This window comes from Artibeus jamaicensis, unplaced genomic scaffold (assembly GCF_021234435.1).
Source record: "Artibeus jamaicensis isolate MK-2021 breed Jamaican fruit bat unplaced genomic scaffold, CSHL_Jam_final scaffold_916, whole genome shotgun sequence".
In the NCBI taxonomy this organism is placed as follows: Eukaryota; Metazoa; Chordata; class Mammalia; order Chiroptera; family Phyllostomidae; genus Artibeus; species Artibeus jamaicensis.
In genome coordinates this window covers 67,296,234-67,317,923 of record NW_026522059.1, presented here as the reverse complement: position 1 = coordinate 67,317,923, position 21,690 = coordinate 67,296,234, and the positions used below count along the sequence as shown (strand labels likewise).

General features: G+C 38.3%; 1 protein-coding gene across 9 annotated transcripts in view; it reads right to left on the bottom strand.

The window, feature by feature from the left end:
- Nucleotides 1–21,690, bottom strand: part of CPNE3 (copine 3) — a 65,198-nt gene that overhangs the window by 16,447 nt on the left and 27,061 nt on the right. For all 9 annotated transcript variants that reach the window (XM_037141413.2, XM_037141410.2, XM_053661161.1 and 6 more), the window contains 4 exons: nucleotides 20,706–20,777; nucleotides 15,496–15,579; nucleotides 12,804–12,893; nucleotides 6,586–6,684 (listed from right to left, as the gene is read on the bottom strand). In XM_037141413.2, coding sequence (XP_036997308.2) covers nucleotides 6,586–6,684; nucleotides 12,804–12,893; nucleotides 15,496–15,579; nucleotides 20,706–20,777 — 345 coding nt within the window. The remainder of the gene's footprint in view (nucleotides 1–6,585; nucleotides 6,685–12,803; nucleotides 12,894–15,495; nucleotides 15,580–20,705; nucleotides 20,778–21,690) is intronic.

Below are 21,690 nucleotides of genomic sequence, written 5' to 3'. Positions count from 1 at the left end.
CTCACAATCCAGGCATGTGCCCTGACTGGGAATCAAATCAGCAACTCTTGATTTATAGGCCAGCACTCAATCCACTGAGCCACACCAGCCAGGGCAGAAATGTCAATGTGAATTTAAACGAGTGACTCAAGCTACCTCCTAATGTAGGTCTATTGCAAAATACAACTATGAAACAATGACATAATCTACTAAGTATATGAAATAGTAAAATTTCCAAAAAGCATTCCTAAAATTATATACCTTTTAAAATAGTTTGTAAATATAAATTTCTTTGCAAATCTGCTAAGTAATAATCTTGTTCTGTACAATAAAGAAACTAAATTATTTTACTTCCAGTTGTTACCCTCACAGGAAACAAAATACGCTGCTTAGAAAAGAAGAAAACCTACCACAAGAAAACAGAGATATATGAAGACCAATTCCATGGTAAAATACATTATCTCTTTCCACTGAAAATGTGTGTTACATATAGATCTAATGTTGTCCTCAGTATACTTCCTTCCCCAGACAGACTGGTCTTCCTTCCCACCTCCTGTCCACCTGTCCATCCATAAAGCTTGGCTCATGTCCTCCCCTGTTCTGGTCTTCTCTGATGTTCACTTCTCTCTTTAAACTTCTGCAGCCATATAAAACTAATTAACATACTTTGTATTATCCTCAATTGTTTCATTCATTATTTATTTTCATAGCTAGAGTATAATGCCCTCAAATTTATACCTGCAAATTCTCACTGTCTTACCTAATAAGTACATAAGAGATACTCAATGAATACTTGATAGGTCAGCTCTTCTGGTTAAAAGAAGAGCTGACTTCTATATTACTAATTTTCTAAAAACCAAACATTAAAAAGTACATTTGATACAATGATATAAAATGAAAGTATGTTAAATATTTTGAGGGTCTGGGATCCTTCCAGAGTCTCACTCATCATCATAAATACAAAATACTGAGTATTTCAGGTGCAGAAATGCTCTACATAGAATTCTCACTAGTCAAAGGCTGCATTACTTCATGTACTCACACTCTCATAAGGTAGATGCTGTTCCAGGCACTGAAAACAGAGATAAAAAAGAGCCCTACCTTTAAAGAACAAGAGTGATAAAGAACAAGAGTGAAGACTTCTAGCCAAGATGGAGGCACAGGTAGACACACTGTGCCTCCTCCCATAACCAAAATAAGAACAACAATTTATCAACAAAAAAACAACCAGGACCAGTGGAAAATTGAACTGTGTGGAAGTCCAACAACCAGGAGTTAAAGCAGACTTATTCATCCAGACTGGTAGGAGGGGCAGAGTCTGGCATTCAGGTGGTGAGAGGTCATGGCAAAGTGGTGGCTGGCAGACCAGGGCACGCAAGGTAGCAGCTGGTGGACCCAGCAAGGTGGTGGATTGTGGAAAGGCGCAGTGAACAAGGTGGCTGGCAGACTGGGTAGTCCCACATTCACATGCAGATAAACCGGGTGAAACTTAGGAGCAAGATAGAGCTAGAAACCCAGGGTGCAGTGTGGAAAAATAAAGCCTCAAAATACTGATTGAAAACACCTGTGGGGGTTGAGATGCTGGGAGAAACTCCCAGCCTCACTAGAGAGTTTGTTGGAGGGTCCTAGAACATACACAAACCCACCCACATGGGAATCAACCCCAGAAGGGCCCAGTTTGCTCAGCAGAAGCAGGGGAAGTGACTGAAATCTGGCAGAGAGGGGAGCAAGTGCCACTGTTTCCTCTCTGACCCCTCCCCCACATACAGCATCACAACCCAGCAACTGGGTTGCCCCACCCCGGTGAACACCTACGGCTCCACCCCTCACCATGTAACAGGCACATTGAGACAAAAAAAGTGGCCCAAATGAAAAAAAGATCAAAGCTCCAGAACAAATACAATTTAGTGACAAAGAGATAGCCAATCTATCAGATGCATAGTTCAATACACTGGTAATCAGGATGCTCACAGAATTGGTTGAATTTGGCCGTAAATTAGATGAAAAAATAAGGGCTATGCTAAGTGAAATAAAGGAAAATGTATATGGAACCAATAGTGATAGGAAGGAAACAGGAACTCAAATCAACGGAGTGGACCAGAAGGAAGAAAGAAACATCCAGGAGTTCCAGTCCAGATGGAGGCATAAGTAGAAACCCTTCATCTCCTCTCACAACCAAAAGGAGGATAACAAGCAATATAAAATCAATAAAAAACCAGAAGCACCAGAAAATCAAACTGCATGAAACTCCGACAACCAAGGAATTAAAGAAAAATCAACCATAACAACCAGACTGGTAAGGCAGACCCTGCGGGGAGGGTGACTCAGAAAAACCTCCGGAGGTGGCTGAAGGGCGAGGTTGACTGCCAAGCTGTAGGAGCTGCTCAGGAGAGACTGACTGAAGAGGAAAACTGAGACTCAGAACTGACTGTGGGCTACAGCTGGGGGGTCGCCATGGCGGGAGATACTTCCAGTCTGACTCAAGAGTCTATTGGAAAGTGCATTGGGGACAAGCAGGGGAGCTGCGTTTCTCCCTTTCTGGCCCCTCCCCCACAGGCAGCACAGCAAAGAGGGTTGCCCTACCGGGGCAAATCCCTAAGGCCCTACCCCTTACAATTTATCAGGTGCCAAGACAAAGAAATATGGCTCAAATGGAAGAAAACAGCAAAACCTCAGAACTAGGCGATGAGGACATTGCCAACCAACCTAACTGATGGAGAATTTAAAGCCCTGGTAATCAAAATGCTCACAGAACTGATTGAGCTTGGTCAAAAAATGAAAGATACCTAAGTGAAATAAAGCAAAATATTCAGGTAACTAACAGTGACAAGAAGGAAACCAGGATTCAAAGCAATGATTTGGAACAAAAGGAAGAAATAAACATCCATCTGGATCAGAACAAAATAACAAGAATCCAAAAAAATGAAGAGAGGCTGAGGAATCTTTGGGACAATCTGAAATATTCCAATAACCAAATTATAGGGGTGCTAGAAGGAGAAGAGGAAGACCAAGAAATTGAAAACTTATTTGAACAAATAATGAAGGAAAACTTCCCTAATCTGGCAAAGGAAATAAACTTTCAGAAAGTCCAGAAAGCCCAGAGTCCCAAAGAAGTGGGACCCAAAGAGGAACCTACCAAAGCACATCATCAGTAAGTTATTCAAGCTTAAAGATAAATAGAGAATCTTAAAAGCAGCAAGAGGAAAGGAGAAAGTTACCTACAAAGGAGTTCCCATAAGGCTATCAGCTGATTTCTCAAATGAAACCTTACAGGCAACAAGAGGCTTGAAAAAAGTATTTGAAGTCATGAAAGGCAAGGACCTATACCCAAGATTACTCTACCCAGAAAAGCTTTCATTTAGAATGGAAGGGCAGATAAAGTGCTTCCCAGATAAGATCAAGTTAAAGGAGTTCATTATCACCAAGCCCTTATTATATGAAACGTTAAGGGGACTTATCTAAGAAAAAAGAAAATAAAAAATATGAAAAATGAAATGACAACAAACTCATAACTATCAACAAATTAACCCAAGAGAAAAGATAAAACAACAAAAACTAAGCAAACAGCCAGAACAGGAACAGGATCAGAGAGATGGACATCACACAGAGGTAGTTCAGTGGGGAGGGGGAAGGGAGGAATAGGGGGGAAAAGGCACAGGGAAGAAGAAGCATAACTAGCAGGCATAAAATAGGTGGGGAAAGATAAACTATGGTATAGGAAACAGAGGACTCAAAGAACTTATACGTACAACCCATGTGAACTAAGGATGGGGGAAATGCTGAGGGTTGTGGAGGCAGGGTAGAGGGGGGAGAAAGGGGGAAAATTTGGGAAAACTGTAATAGCATAATCAATAAAAATACTTTCAAAAAGAAAAAAAAGAAAGAAACATCCAATCAGAAAAGAATGAAGAAACAAGAATTCAAAAAAAAATGAGAGGCTTAGGAACTTCTGGGACATCTTTAAACATCCCAAAATCCAAACCAGGAGGAGACTGCTCTATCCAGCAAAGCTATTATCTAGAATGGAAAGGCAGATAAAGTGCTTCTCAGATAAGGTCAAGTTAAAGGAGTTCATCATCGCCAAGCCCTTATTACATGAAATGTTAAAGAGACTTATTTAAGAAAAAGAAGATAAAAAGCATGTACAGTAAAATGAAAGCAAACTCACAATTACTAACAACCACACCTAAAACAAAAACAAAAACAAACTAAGCAAACACCTAGAACAGGAACAGAACTACAGAAATGGAGATCACATGGAGGGTTAGCAACAGGGCAATCACAAGAGAGGGGGGGAAAAGGTACAGAGAATATGTAGCATAGATGGTAGAAAATAGACAGGGAGAGGGTAAGAATAGTATGGGAAATGTAGAAGCTAAAGAACTTACAAGTATGACACATGGACATGAACTAAAGGGGGGGAATGTGGGTGGAGGGGTGCATGGTGGAGGGGAGTTAAGGGAGAAAATGGGACAACTGTAATAACATAATCAATAAAATATATTAAAAAAAAACAAGAGTGAGCAGGCCTGTCACCACAGCAACACTAAAAGCTTCATTTCCCACAAATTAGCTGGATTTACAAAAAATTTTACATGATCCATTATCTTCTAAAAGTAGGTCATTTACTGACTCTGGAAATAATTAACTAATCCCAGTGAAACATCAACCCAGACCACTCCTCATATTTAATTCCTTTGGGAGGCCTGCTTTACTTTATTCAGGTTTTCAACATTTTCCATTCATTACACCTTAAAAAAAATCTTTAAATAGAATATTTGCAGCTAAACTTTGCTTCTGTGTCAATTCAAAGTCAGTTAACTCAAAGCCAAATTAATGTCTGCATTGAAAACGTAAGTGGGACTTCAAAAGCCTCTGCTCCATCCCACCAGCATCTCGTTACTTGCTGTTTCTAATACCTGGGCTTTGTCTGACCAGAAGCACGGACAGACTGGAGATCTCCGTGACCCACTGAAAATTCTAGTTCCTTTATGTTTATTTAAAACTCATTTTCTCCCAATTACTTAAACCAAATGGCTCATAAGTTTAATTTATTCATTCAATTTTTAAATTTTGATCTAAGTTTCAGAGGCACTCTTAGAAATATGTTGAGAAGGCAGACACACTGTTACTAGTAGTCAGTTTCCCCAGAGTGCCAGGGAGTCTCCCCATTGGCCAAGATGGTACCATGGGGAGGTTCTTATATTGAGTGTATGGAAAGCTAGAAATATCAGTATAGAGGGCTCAAGTGTACAAAAAGTAACAAGATGATTGGATAGAGAAAAAACCCTTCCCCACCCCTACCATACTGGGTGTGGTACCATGGGAAGGCAGGCACACGTGCCACAAAAGTCAAAATGGTGCAGGGGACGTACTGGACCAAAGAGGCCAGTCCATCTAACCTGGGGAAAAAATGGATTGGTTGGGAGATGGACCCACCCAAAGTGCACAAAAGTTTGGAAAGTTGATTGATCATTTTGAAAAAGCACCTGGTCTATCCCATACCATTACTTTAGGTATGGTCTATCCCATACCTAAACTAATGTAATATCAGAGAAACAAAGAAGTTCTCTCTTGCTCATGACTTGAGGGCTTGCTTTCTTGCTTGCTCATGACTTGGACTTGCATAATGCACTTGCCTATTCTCTCTATGGGTAGCCCATGGCTTCCAGGAGGGAGTCTCTCTCTCTCTCTCTCTCTCTCTCTCTCTCTCTCTCTCACCTTCCTGGGAATGTTTTTGCCCGCACACCTGTGTGTTCTCCAGGAATTATGTGACCTTGCAGCCCTAGCAGCCACAGTGCCCATGGCCATGTGGGCTCCACATGCAGGTTCCAGGAGGGAGCCTAAAATGAATAGCAACCTGGAACAAGGTAAGCTACCTGGATGGGGACTATGATAGCTTAGCAGAGCTACCTGTGGGCTCCAAAGGACTGTACTTTAAATTGAAGCAGAAATTATGGACATTGGCTTTTGTCTTGATTCAGCTGAGAAGGGCTTTGAGATGGGAGTCTGCCATTCTCCCAGATTGTGCTGCAGCTGCATAAAATTTCTTTCCTTTTGCATCAGCAACTGCCTCACAAGTTTGGCTTTGTGGCAACAGTGGCTGGACCCGTTTTTTTGTTTGATTACAACATGATCTTAACATAAGTAGAGCCATTAGATAACAGCCATATTTCCTCATTTGAAGTACCATATCTGTGCTTTCATCCTTCCATAGGTAAGGACAAATCAGAGAGAAGAGCCAGAGGCAGGCTGTAGAAGTATACAGGTTTAAAAAAGTGTACACAGGTATTTGTCCAGTGCTGTGGATATTAATTTTTGTGACCAATAAAATACCAAACACTTGAAAAATAAGAATTTTCAATGAAACCATGAATGTTGTCTATAGCCAAGAAAACAAAACCTCTAAATCTTACATAAATTCACACCCCAAGTATGAATTTTGGGTCATCTGATTATTAAACAAATAATACTCACAGATGTCTGAGCATCATATACTATGGAGTAAAATATGTGGTAAACATGTGCTATGCCAAGGGAAAAAATGTAAAACTAGCCTTATGGCCAAACTGTCAGGTATTTTCAAACAACAAAAATGCAACTTACAGGTGAGTTCCTGGAGGCTTCTTTCAGTTTGGTCATGGTGGTTTGAAATGTCCCAATGAGATCATGTGACCCATCATTATCATAATCATAGCACTCTACCTAGAATTAAGTATGACAAAAATATATAAAAACCAACATAACTGTGTTAAAAAAGAATTGGCTGTAATCAGTGGAACTTACCAAGAAGTGCCCTTTTCGTTCAAGTAAGTAAAAATATTCAGTGTGGCCCTGGCTGGTGTGGCTTAATGGATTGAGCACCGGCCTTCGAATCAAACAACTGCCAGTTCAATTCCCAGCTGGGATGCATGTCTGGGTTGCAGACCAGGTCCCCAACATGGGGTACATGAGAGGCAACTGCATATTGATGTTTCTCTCCCTGTCTTTCTCCCTCCTCCCACCCTCTAAGAATAAATAAAATCTTTAAAAAATATATTCAGTGTGCAGGTTTCCTTGGTGAGGTAGGAACTGACTTCCTGGAACCCTTCCGAACTCTAGTGACCCTGGGATGGGTTCCAGGGCAGATCACAGACAGATGAAAAACAAGTACTGTTCAATTTCAACATTAAGCAGTTTCCAGTACCTCTATCATGTCCTCTGTAAGTGTTGATAAAATCGAAACAGAATTTCACTTCTTCCTCATCCACTTCTTTACCTTTTATCACTGACCAACACATAAAAGCCATTAACTGGAGGAAGAGAGGAAGCCAGTGTGTAGGCAGCTGAAAGGCATAATTAAATTCTAGATGACTTAAAATCATGGAGTGTTTCATCCTGCCATTTGGTAAGGCTGGGCTTGCATGAGGGTTAGACATGATAAAGTCAGATGACAGCACTCTGAGGAGCACAGCTCCTTTGATGAAAAGGAAAACTCAGGGGAAAAGTAATGAATCCCTTGTGAAGTCTCTGCTCCCACATAAGGATAGTGAAGTCCAGCCTCAGCAGCAGCTTTCACTCAGTGTGTGCTCTGTCTCAAAGCCAATGGCACAGAGCTGAATGTGTGATTCGTCATGCGGTTTGGTGCCAGGTGGTCAGATGTAGTGGAAAGTAAATATTCACAAGAATGCCTGAATTATCTGTCGCAACAAGAGACTTAAGGTGATGTAAGTTGTTAGCCAGCAGAGGTGTTATGGTGAACAATGAATAACCAATGTCTTCTTAGTGCTTTTAATTTCAAAATAGATCATCTTATTTCTACAAACCCTTATTATATATACTGCACACATTAGCTATTAAAAGCTTGTGAGGTAGCCAGAGGTATTAGATAGTCTTGGAAGATATTCCTTGTGTGGGGCCCAATATAGTTAAAGAAAAGCTGTGCTAACAAATCTCGAATCCTTTTAGGACTCATGATTGCCTGTATCTAAAAAGCTATTGGCATTGACCCCATGCCATCTTGCTATCATTCTTCACAGAATTATGTTAATCACCAAACTAAAGTGCTCACTCATAGCATTTCATAGCATGAAATTAATAAATTTCATAAGCCTCACCATAAATTTTAGAATTTATACATCTCACCTGACAAATTTTTCTTTTTAGTTGTATGAGAAGTGAATCAATTACTTATCATAACAGAAAGCCTTTCATTCCTTTATTTCCATTTTTATTCAGGAAGACTAACCATTGATCAATGAATAAAAACAAACAAGGTCTAGAATTGCAATTCTGAGTAACTGTTAAGAGTTTTCATTGGTTGAAAGCACTTTGGCCACTGACCAATCCTGAGATTTTGACTCACCCTGTATATGTGATGCTTAATTTTTAAGACAAAAGGCCTTTTTCTAACTTCTTAAAGTATCAGGGAAAAGAAAAATAATGATATTAACTTTTTTCTAGATGAATTAAAACAAGATAAAGTAAAAACAATCTTAATATTTTAATAATTTTTAAAATATATTTTATTGATTATGCCATTAGTTGTCCTTTTCCCCCTTCATTCCCCTCCACCCTGCACACCTCTCCTCCACCACTCACTCCCCTTCGTTTATGTCCATGTGTCACAAGTTCTTTAGATTCTATATTTCCCATACTATTCTTGCCCTCCCCCCGTCTATTTTCTACCTACTGTCTATGCTACTTATTCTCTGTACCTTCTCCCCTCTTCTTCTCCTCCCACTCCCCTGTTGCTAACCCTCCTTGTGATCTCCATTTCTGTGGCTCTGCTCCTGATCTAGCTGTCCTCTTGACCTTATCTGGAAAGCACTTTATCTGTCCTTCCATTCTAAATGAAAGCTTTGCTGGATAGAGCAATCTTGGATGTAGGTCTTTGGATTTCATGACTTGGAATACTTCTTTCCAGTCACCTTCTAGCCTTCTTGCTTGAGAAATCAGCTGACAGTCTGATGGGCACTCCTTTGTAGGTGACTGTCCCCTTATCTCCTGCTGCTTCTAGAATTCTCTCCTTCATTTTAATCTTGGCTAATATAATGATGATGTGCCTTGTGTGTTCCTTCTTCGGTCCAACTTCTTTGGGACTCTCTAAGCTTCCTTTCTGGATTTCCTGGAAGTCTATTTCCTTTGCCAGATTGGGGAAGTTCTCCTTTATTATTTGTTCAAATAAGTTTTCCACTTGTGGTTGTTCCTCTTCCCCTTCTGGTACCCCTATAATCCAGATGTTGGAACGTTTAAAGATGTCCTGGATGTTCCTAAGCCTATCCTCATTTTTTTGAATTCCTGTTTCTTCATTCTTTTCTGTTTGGTCATTTTTTTCTTCCTTCTGGTCCACTCCCTCGATTTGAGTCCCAGTTTCCTTTCCATCACTATTGGTTATAGTGCATTTCCCTTCATTTCAATTAGTTTATCCTTCATTTGTTCCTCTAATTTGTGACTAAAATTAACCAGATCTGTGAGCATCCTGATCACCAGTGTTTTGAACTGTGCCTCTGAAAGTTTGGCTATCTCTTGGTCACTTAGAATTATTGGTTCTGGGGCTTTCAGCTGTTCTTGAGCCATAATGTTTTGGTCTTTTTGCACCTGTTACATATGAGGGGCGGAGCCTTAGGTGTTCACCAGGGCGGGCCCACCGAGGTTACTGGGTTGTGTTGCTGTATGTGAGGGCAGGGTCAGAGAGGGGCAATGGCATTTGTTCTGCTCTCTATCAGATTTCTGTCCCCTCTGCCACTTCCCACAGCAAATTGGGCCCTTTTGGTGCTGGTTCCCAGGTGTGTGAGCTTGTGTACCCTCCAGGACCCTGTGGGTCTCTTTTAATTAACTCTCCCGGCACAGCACCTTGACCCCAAAAGTCTTTCCAATTGGTGCTTTCAGGCTCTAATTCCCATAGCTGGGGCCCTAGCCTGAGTGGTCTGTCTCACTGTTCGGTGCTTCACTTGGTTTATCTGCACTCCAATGCGTGACTACGGTCAGCCAGCCACCCTGCGCCCTCACTGTGGCAATGGGTCTGCCCATTGCCACCCCATGCCTGGTATCCACCAATTGCTGCTTGCGCTCCTGAGTTGGTTTACCGATTTTTCCTGCCTGACCCTGCTCCACCACTGACTCCGCCCCTCTTACCGGTCTGGCTGAATGGTTTGTTGTTGCCAGACTTCTGTACAGTCCAATTTTCTGTTTTGGCTGCGTTTTTGTTACTAAAACTTTGTTGTCTTTAGACTTGGCTGTGCGAGGAGGCACAGTGTTTCCACCTACGCCTCCATCTTGGCTGGAAGTCATATTTTAATAATTTCATTTTAATAGGTTCCTATATTTATGGACAACAGAATGTTACATTTTAGATTTGCATTCAGGAAAGTACAATTTGCACTTAAGGCAAAAGCAAGCTTTGATAATGCCAAGATTTTACTTAAACAAAGCATATGAAGAGCTAATACTGTTCATATGTTTAGTCTGCCTGAAACTTCAGGAAATGCAGAAATAGTTTTCAATTTTAATTTCTAATAACTCACTATATTGCCCCATTGAAGGCAAATGTTTGGTGCTTAAGAAAAAATGTGGCATTTATGATGCTAGCAAATGTTGAGATACCGTTCGAAGGAAGATGATATAATGACTGTGTCATTTAATTTCTCTTCTCAATAATTCAAATATTAAGCCTACTGTCTGCTTTAAACAACAGTATCATGGTGTTTGTGAAACTGAAACACATGCATATATACATCTGTACACAAGTATATATGTAAAGAATTCACACACCATACAATACCACATCTACTAAGGCATTCCCACTCCAGGCAAGGTGGCAGCATGCATGATTATTTCTCAGTCACTAGATGTTATGAAAATGATAATACATGCTAGAGTGAACATTCATATTGCAGCAAAGAAACTGCTGATGACTGTAACTCTGTCCTCTGCTCTGTAACTCTTTATGCACCTCTAAGCAGTTTCCAAATACCAAGAGAATCACAGATGTATGACTTCCTGATATTGCAAAGAGATACAGACAGTGATGATGTAGCAAACCAAGTTGTATGTCATTAAAACAAACCAAGAAACTTTTAAGAATGGAAGGCATACATCAGAGTAAGCTTAGAAAACCAGTTTACTTACTATAATAAAATAGCCCTGTACGCAAGCCACTGTGTGCAGAAAAAGTTTAGAAAACATTGTTTCACCATTAACATATTATAATCAAATAGTTTTGATTTAGATATATTTTCAAGGCCTCTCTGGCTTCTCAGATCTAACGAAGCTTCAACTTACTACTTTTCATGTGAAAAGCAAAAGCTCTAGATTCAGTACAATAAGTAAATTTTTTAAAATTTTTATAAGAGTTTATTTGAGCCAAACTGATGACATATGCTAGGGAGAAAGATCTTAAATGCTCTCAAAAGTAATTTTTAAAGCTATTTTTCTACTATTTATTTTGTACTGTATGTGCCTGCATGGTATGTAGGTTATTTTGAGCTAAAAGCAACTGAGACACTCTGGGCTGAAGAAAAATTTATGCTCCTCCCTTAATTATCTAGAAGACATTAATTTAGGAGCCTGATCCATGATGACAGTTATCATGAGAAATGACTTTTTACTTGTCTATATGGCAGGGCAAACTAATAATCACTGAACATGCGCTATCCCTCAATGACCTTTCAACACCCCAAGGTGTCTTACATGCTCGCTAGCCCAGAATATCTTCTAGACCTGTTTCCCTTTGTGTCTGTGACTCTCTTATGTAGGAAGGGTTCCCCTAACTATGTAATTAAATTTGATCAATTTATCTTGCCAATTTGTCTTGTGTCTATTTGAATGTATCTGAGACGAGCCAACAGAACTTTGAGAGTAAAGCTTGTTCCTCCCCTGCCCAAAAGCTAACTTTCCACTGCTGTTAGAAATACCATACAACTTATACTGACATTATTTTTTAAAGTTCTTTGCAGTTTTCAATAATAACAGTATCTGTACCGTGTTTAAGAGTTTATAAAACTTTAATTTTTGCTAATTTAATCCTCACTTTTTTGCAGTGTAGACATTATTTTCCTTATTATATAAGTAAAGACATTAGATGGCCTGCTCAAGGTCATCCCTTAGCTGCTTCAAGGACTGAGTTAAGACTTGCACTGTTATCTGATTCTCAGTTTGTTCCGTGCCATCAGCCTCCCTGTATTCACCATATTCATTATGAAAAACAAAAACGAAAATCCATGTCAGCTTTGGAACCTAAGAAAAGGCTTCTATCTGGTATCTTATGTCCACAAGTGACTCTAGTATAAAAATATCTTTAAAATAATATATTTTTTGATAAATGGTTAAATTAAGAACATTTAAAAAAATTCTTAGGCATCTGCTTCTGCCACTCTGCCTTCCTGATCCTCCAAAACTGAAGCCACCTAAACATTTCCAGTGCTTGTATTTTGCTCTGGAAATAAGCAACAGAATACCACCATTCTTTATTATCTGCTGTGCTAGGGGCAACAGCTGCTTTATCCACAAGGGATACACCAGAGGCAAAGAGGGTACTTAAAGGTCCTATTCATGGAATAAAGAAATTTTTTTAAAAGGCAGAAAAATTTATATTAGACATTTTATTTTAAAAATAAAAGTAAAATAAAAATTATAATGCTTGATTCAGCATTAGGTCAACAGATCAGTCAAATATGTTGTATCTTCAAACTATTTATCATCAGAAGCATCTCTACTTTAGTATTCCTAAATATGAACAAAACTGAATCCTACACGTCTCTGTTGCATCATGTACTCTCTTTAAATACTATCAAATCAATCAATTTTACAAAAGAGGTGAGTTTGCATAAATAATTTCAAATTACCTTAATAGTTTTATCCATATCTCCATAGCATAGTGAGTTAAGAGAGATTTTAAAAGGCCTCCAAACAGGATTCAGGTTGTTTTTAATAACCTATAAAAATAGATTTTTGAGGACAAGTTAGGAAAGCATTCAGTTCATTAGCATTTTGTTCTTGCCTTTCCTAGATTCCACTGTGCTTTAATCATTCATCCTTTACCTCTTTGGCCAATCAACATTTTTACTGAAAAACTACCTAGGCCAATATTATACAACTGTTATAGAAAAACTGTGACAAACCGTTTAGTTGGAATACATGCTAAGAAAAGAACAAAACTACATGGGAAATACATCCACTCATTACAAGATATGCCTGTGTCAGAAATCAGGGTTTCCAATGCAGGGTATAGAAAACTGAAATATGAAATAAGAAAGTTTGAGAAAGAACTGTGCTGGGTTGGATTTGGTTAAAGAAACAGTCTTAAGTTCATAATTTAAAATTTTTAAATATACATAAAACATATATATATATTTATGCTTCCCAGCTGAGTAAATTAAAAAGGCCTAAATGCTATGACATCCCAGTAACAATGAGTACATCTAGCCTTCAGATCTTGGCAGCTAAATACCACCACCCTCTTAAAGGAACATAGTTGCTTCAGAGAAATGGGTTGTTCCAGACCTGGCACAGAAGAAGCTGAGGGTGAACTGAGACTGCAATATAAAATAAGAGAATGGTTAAAGAGTTAAAGATTAGGGGTCATGTTAAAAGAAGCCAGGAGCCATTTGAAGGCACTCCTCTAGTCAAATCTGGATTAATTTGAGCAGTAAAATGGGTGACAGTAACAAATTACAAATAATGAACATGCTATGTTATAATAATCCATGAGTCCACAATGACACTAAAAATAAGGAAGGAGAAAGTGAGAGAGGAGTATCTGCTAAGATGCATGAAGGGACAGAAAATACAGAAAAGAATCACTGTGTTATAACCCAATATAATAAGTGGTTCAGGTATGGATCATGGGTAGGTGCTAAATCCAGTGGGTGTAAGGTAGAACAGCCTCAAAGTGACACACCACAGACCACCTATTAATTACAAAGGGGTAGTCATAAGCATAACCACATGGGCAAGGTTGGCCTCAGCAGTACTAGGCAGCCTGACACTGTGGGTCCAAGGCTGGTGTAGAGCATGAGACACACAGAGTGGTCCTGATGGCACATCTCAGCAGAATCTAGCTGTGAGGAAACACAGGACTCCAGAGTGTTGGACATACTGTGTTGGGAACCACCCTGCCTGGTTTCAGAAACTGTAACCCCCTATGGCTAAGGCTGAGTGAGAGACCTTGAGACCCTAAGCCACTAAGGAGACAAAGCTTACCTCCTGGGCAGGAGCACTGCCTCTGCCCACTTTACTTTACCCTGCCTGCCCCCCAGTGCATGACCGGTTAGCCAATGATGGGTAAGATTCTTCAAGGGAGGGATGACCTAAGACAGGCATGGTCACCATAGGGCCCTCGAGGAAGGACTTGAGGGCTAAGGAGAAAGGGGGTGATGCATTCTCAGCTTTGACTTAGCCTGAGTCCTCATTCTGTCTGCAAGAAGTCTCCTATCTCTTGGCTACCTCACTTCCCCTGCTTGACCTAAGCCTGAAACAATGCTGAAGGAGGGTGCAGCCCTGCGGTTGGAAAGGGCGATCTTCCTGGGGCAATCAGGCCTAAGAAAGAAAGCATAAAATCCTGTGAAACCTGCTTTGCTAATACCCTGGTTTTCAATAAGGGTCCAAGCATGAAATGAGTTTGTTTCCCTAAAGTTTTATAGCCCTTTAGCTATCTGACCCTGACTCAAAATAAGCCCTCATAGTTCTTTGAATGTTACCTATTTGAGTATTATTGCCTGACAATGACTGATGAGCTTTCCACATACATCCTCTATTTCTATGCAAATTAAGCCAATAAAAGCCTGTCAAGGCAAGCATCTGGGTGCTCTCCTCTTGAGAGGTGACCATGCCATCCCTTTTCCTCCATAGGACTCAGTAGTCCATGTGAATTTGTCTAGTATCTCATCCACAATGTTGCAGACACTTCAGACTGGTGTCTACTTCAATGCTGGTCTGATTATTCAAGAGATTTGTTGGTGGAGAGGTGTAGGAAAATAAGAAGAATCTTATACTGGGAACATAATAGTTAAATGCAAAATGTGAACTTTGATTGATTCTGCACAAAACAAAACGATACGCTTATAAACATGTGAGACAGCTGGAAAGGCCTGAAGACACTGTTATAAACCATGTTAACTCTTTCAGATATGGCTGTGTAGGGAAATGCTCTTGTTTTCAAGAAATTCCTGCTCTACTATTAAAAGGTGAGGAGTTGCCTGAAGCCAACATCAGGACAACTCTGAAAAAGGGAAGTACCTATGTGCAGGTATGTGAGTCTGTGCGTGTATGTGTGTGTGAGAGAAGGTACAACTATACAGGAATACTTTACAGTGTTCTTTACAGGATTTTAAATTTTTCAAAATAAAAACTTTACTAATAATTAAGCAGGGTAGCACCTCCTCATTAAAAGAAAAAAAATCAGCATGTTGACTGTATGTCTCTGGCTATATATGTGTGAACTCAGACATTTTTATAGAAACATAATTTGAAAAAAAATTTAGATTACTATAATTCTGAAAGAAACCTCAACCCTATTTTTCAAATTCAGATGTTCACCTCTGTTCGATGAATCATGAGCCAGTTTCCATCGGATGTCTGCTTGTGGAATTCCAGGTATGGATCTGACTTTCCAAATAGATCCTACATTAATAAGAAAAAGCCATTATTTTCCTTTAAACCATTTTATGCCTATTACATGTTAATAACACCTGAACTCTGTCCCCCAGAGTACAGATATACAGAGTACAGTACCATAGTAAATACAAACCCATCTCCTTCCTCACAGACTTGCTGACATCTACCAGGAAAACTGTGATAGTATTTCTGATATATGTTCCTAGTCCTTACTTCTCAAAAAACATGATGACTTTAAAATATAGTGATCAATATGATCCATCAATATAATATATCTTGGGCTGTTTTCATTAACATTGTTCATTCACACAGCACTAGGTAGTGTTTACGTAAGCAATATTCCAAACACTAGTCATGCTAACTCCCTGAGGGACCAGCAATAAAATGGATTCAGAGAGGTTAAATGATTTGCTAAGATGACATATCTAATTGCTGATGGACCTGAGTCTTGACTCCATATATTATCCTTCTATGTCCAATTCCACACACAAGAGAGCAGAGGTAAATATGTGGAGTGTGCAACAGAATTACTTCAAGGCCACCCATCTTTTTCTTCTGTAATTTACCACAGTACTCTTATACAGTGCTCAGCACACTGAGCGCTCAAAACTGTCCTTACCACCACCCTCAACATATATACACATAGGAGATAAAATTAGAAAAGGATATACAACTCACTCCCATAAGTTAAACTCAAGTAATGAGATTATGGATGGTTATTTCCTCATTTTATTTATCTTCACTTTGAAATCTTCATACTCCTTAGAATACATTACTTATTATTTGTCAAAATGAAAGGACACCTGTTAACTCTACAATAATATGTATAGCTATGTCTTTCAATTGAAGAGTTTTGAGTCCTGAATTAACCTCAGTACTAAATTAAGAACAAAGGGTATCATTTCCCTACTTAGTATAGTTTATTGTCAAGCAAGAAACACAGTATAGTCAAAAAATATATAAACACGAGGACTAGGAAGAACTAAAATTTAACTTTATGTGCAAGAAGAATGGTAAGTAAATGTAATAAGCCACTCTATGCCACATTTTATATTGTAAAACTAGTTAACAGCATTATACAGAGACATTAATTTTCTAAAAACACACTAATCTACCCTATCTCACTTATTGTAGAAATAAACCTATTACAGAGGCAAAATAGCATTATAACCATTTTGAAGGTAAGAAAACAGTCCTTGTTTAAAAGTTCATTAGTGTTAGAAGTTCATTAAGTTAGCAATAGTAGAACCAAAAGAAGAATTAAAAGTCCCTGACTCAGACCTCCAAATATGTTACATGAAAAAAGGAAAGTGAAGGAAAGTGTACATGTGGTATGATAAACTTACCAAAGGGCCTGGGGTGGGAACAATACAAATACAAATACAGACAGACCACATACACACACATCTCAATTGATAGATACATACACATATGGGGGGGACCCAAAAATCATCCAGAATTTATTATAAACAATTATGTATTTATTCTTAAATGCTTAAACTTCAGCCACCTTCAGAGTACTCTCCATCTGATGCAATACACCTATCAAGACATTTTTTTCCAGCGCTCAAAACAGTTTTTGAACTGGTCAATTTTGATGCCTTTTAGTGCTTCTGCCATTTTTTGTTTCACCTCTTCTACATCAGCAAAACATTCTCCTCTGAGGACATTTTTCATCCAGGGAAACAAAGACAAAGTCGCTCAGGGCAAAATTGGGTGAATAGAGAGGGTAGGGCACTGGAGTCACACCAAAAATTGCTGAACACCCAGTGCAGTGTGGGTAGGTGCACTCCTAAATTACTCATCATGAAATGAGCAAACATGTTGAATGAGTCTTCAAAAATATTTCACTGAAGCTGAACACAGCCTCTCACTACAACATCAGCTGGTGTACATGGGATCCAAGAACACTCACCCAGTGGGGGAAGCCTGTACTGTAAGGGGCCCACCCTCCAGGAGATAATTCCAGGTTTTTTGGATTCCCCCTCATACATATGTATATATATATATGTATATGTATACAGATACACAAATACATACACATATACATATATACAAAAAACCCTAGTTTTTTTAGGAAATTGAAAGATTAAACCACAAAATATAAATTAAAAATATTACCTGTGGGAGGAAAAAACAGTAGGCAGAGAAAGAAGCTAAGTTTCTTGAATATACTTTGTTATACAGATTTGGCATTGGAACCATGTAAATCTTTTATGATTATAAAACAAAATTAAATCAAAAAATGTTTAAAGGAATTCATGAATGTCGAAAGCAAAATTCTACTATGTGTCAATGTGACAGTATAATCATCAGAGAAGAATTATTTCTTTAAAACAAAAGTATTTGACTGTATCACCAAGTAGAATATAACCATAAGGATAAAAACTTCAAAGAAAGCTCAAGCCATTTCCAGTAAAAATATTTTAACTATAATCTGGATATTTTTATTCTGAAACTACCTGATACTATATAAGACAGAACAGATAAGCAATTATGTTAATATCTTTAGGAACCAAGATTTTCAACATAAGAAAAAACAGGTATAAATATAGAATTAAAGAAGTAGAGCCCTGTAATTCTATATCTGAATATCTGAATTGGAAATAATTGTATAAACTCATAATTTAGTTTTTCTTTTTTCTTACATTAAAACACTCATAATGGAGGTTTTCTAATTTTACTTCATGTACAAAGAGCAAGCTAGAATTGTTTGTATGGTAAGGCAAATGTCTTAAATAAGCAATTCAAGGAAGTTCACTTGGCCCAACTTAACAAAGGCTACACCTTCATGTACAGACAGAAATACAAGTGGCCCCTGTTGAAGCCATATGTCTAATCAGACCACCCAGTTTGAGCAGACACAGCAAGAACAAGAACCCTGGCCAAATTTTCTCAGATGGCTCCAGTAGAGCTGTTGGTAATTTATCTTGTTCTCCCCAATACGACAAGACAAAAGGAATTTAGTTTTTCTTAAAAAATAAAATAAAATCTTTCCTATATCTGACTACTGACTGAGAAGCCACAGAAACAATGAACAACCACAATAAACAGCTCCCTAGCACTTGCCTGAGGTCGTTAAGTACCAGCTTCCACTGACACACAGAATAGCACCATTTCATGTGCCAATCTGGGGCAGAGACTGAATGAACTAAGCCTGAAACACATGTCCTCCCATAGGGCAAATAAGCTATCAGAGACCCCTAGGTTGTCCAGATGGTTTCAGAGATAAATTAAAGAGGTCCCCAGAGGCCAAAGTTGGAATACTCTGAGTATCAATAAGAATTAGTCAATGGAGTTTACAGTAATACTAAAAATAAACAACAAACAAAAAACCCTCATTGGACACATTTAGAGAATAACAGGGAACCAAATTATTATTCCAAAAAATGGTAAATACAAGAAAAAAGGCAAACATTTTAACTTGCCTTTTCTGTAAAAGCTTTACCTCAAAATAAGTAAATGCCCAATGTGGAGAATACTTTCCTCTATAGACCTCTTCTCGCTGATAAATGAAGAAGCAATGATAGCATGAGGATATCACTATTTTACAGACCCTTAACAAAACAATATGTATAGGTAGTTATCATATCCCAAAATACACACTCGACAATGTGAGCCTCCTGATTATGGGGCACCACCTATGAAACTGCCTTACCAACAATTAAAAATACCATCCAATCATACCTCTAGATTCAATTACCAGCTTACAGAAATCAAGAAATAATGGTGGAAAATGCGGCAAGTTACACGACACCAAAGGGATTTAAGCAGGCATACACACTGTGGAAACTTCTACAGGACAAAGTATTCAATTTCTTTGTGCAATAAATTCCAGGAAGGATGGATGGATGGATGGATGAAAAGATGGATGTGAGGGAGAAAGGGACAAACTAAGAGAAGGAATGAGGGAGGAAGAGATGAAGGAAAGAAGAAAAAGAACGGAGGAAGTTTACAGGTTAAAATGATTTAAGAGACACATTAACCAATTATATTTTTAAGAATCTTTTGAAATATACCAGAATATTTACAGATGAAATGGTATGATGGCTGGGAAGAAGGAAAGAAAATAGGGGTAGAGATGTAACGCCACTGGTCACAAGTTATAATAGTTTAAGATAGGTGATGGGACATAAATTTTTTTTAAAAATACTATTTTGTTTTATACTATTCTATTCTTAAAAATACTATACTATAGAATAATATTTTTTAAAAATACTATTCTATTCTATCTATATATTTAGATTTTTCAAGAAAAAAAGTCCCTAGCTACTAGCCTAACATGTTTGCAAACTAATGAGTAAGAAGATGCATACAATGAAGAATATTGATTGGATAATAAAGTAAAAAAGCATGTGAAGGATTATTCTAATCCATGTAATATACTATATTGTTGTATTATTATCTAATACATTCATCCTTCATTAAAAATATTGACTTCTGGCCCTAGCTGGTATAGCTCAGTGGATTGAGCGTAGGCCTGTGAACTAAAGGATCACAGTTCAATTCCCAGTCAAGGCGCATGCCTGGGTCGCAGGTCAGTTCCCGGCAGGGGACTCACCAGAGGCAACCATACATGGACATTTCTCTCCCTCCCTCCTTCCCTTCCCCTCTAAAGATAAATAAATAGTCTTAAAAAAATAAAAGACAATTGCTTTCTAGTTGTCTTTTTAAAAAATTGACTTCTGAATGCAAAGAGGAAATTCTGTAATTAATAAAGTATGAAATTTTTGCTTTTTTCCTTAAGGTAATCCAATATACCCTCTCTTCTATCTTTTCCAATAATATTAATGCTTATATTGACTCCTCGTTTGAGCCAGAGAAACCCTTTGATTATATTGAGAGGAAAGCAGTAAGGGGAAATGAGTTCTGCTTACACACACACACAGATACACATACAGAGAAAGACACACACTCATACAGACATACACAGACACATATATACACACAGCTACACACTCACATACACAGAGACACACACACAGGAAAACAGGATTTTGAAGAAACTAAAATTCCAAGTAATACTCAAATGATGGAGCTTATATTAACTGCAATATTACATATTTCTCAAACAAGAATCACTGTGTGGCAAACAAGATATATCCCTGTTAAAGTCTGCATCACCTACCCACCTTATTATCCAGTTTTCTTGCTTCCATTTCAAACAAGACCACTCTGTTATCCTTTATTTCTTCTGCTGAAATCTAAGAACAGATAAGGTAAGTGAAAGAAAGCTTGTTTTAGGGATTCTGCTATACTCAGGAAGTACTGATATTCTGTTACCTAATAGTATATAAAGTCTGTGTTAATATAAATAAATCATAAAATGGTTAATAACTAAGTGGTACATTTAAGAGATTTATCTTATAGTTTTTATGTACATGCAATAAATATTTTCCCAAAATATGGTGAATCTCATTATGCACCTTCCTTTTTAGAGGCTGTTGCCCCAACTGGATTTCCCAATTTCAGTGAGAAATCAAAGACCTGGAGAAAGTCACAACACCAGCTAAAGCTCTCTAAACCCTGAGAAGTAAGGAAATCATACCTAGAAAACCTATCAATTGAAATATCACATCACTATTTTTCATTTAACTTAACTTAGTTATTAGCTGTCAAAGGCCCAAGAGCAATAAAGGTAACTACCCACAATGTTCTCTGTGCCATGAAAGTTAGTACCCCTACAGACTGAATATTCTTACTGCTTTAGGAAATTTAAACAAGAGAGAAACAGCTGTTTAGGGAAATGAGTTTCATGATGGAAATGATCCTAAAATGAGGCTCTCAGGGAGTCAACTTTCAATTTGCAGAGCTAAAGTCAGAAACTATCCAGGAGTGATTGCCCAGACACAAGGTCCAGAAGGTAAGATCATTAAAAGCACAGCATTATATAACTTGGGATCTAAATTGGGATAAGATATACATTCATTGGCCCAGGGCCAGATGTCAGCTGGCAAGTCCTGCTGGGAGGATGGGCAGCAGAGTGTGAGCACTAAAAAAGAGGTGCCGGCCATGTCACAGTGTGAGACCCATCAGGAACAAAATCCATTCTGAAAATTCTGTCATTTTGAGGAGATAACTTTGCTTTGCATTGAGCCAGGTGGACCCATTCAGATA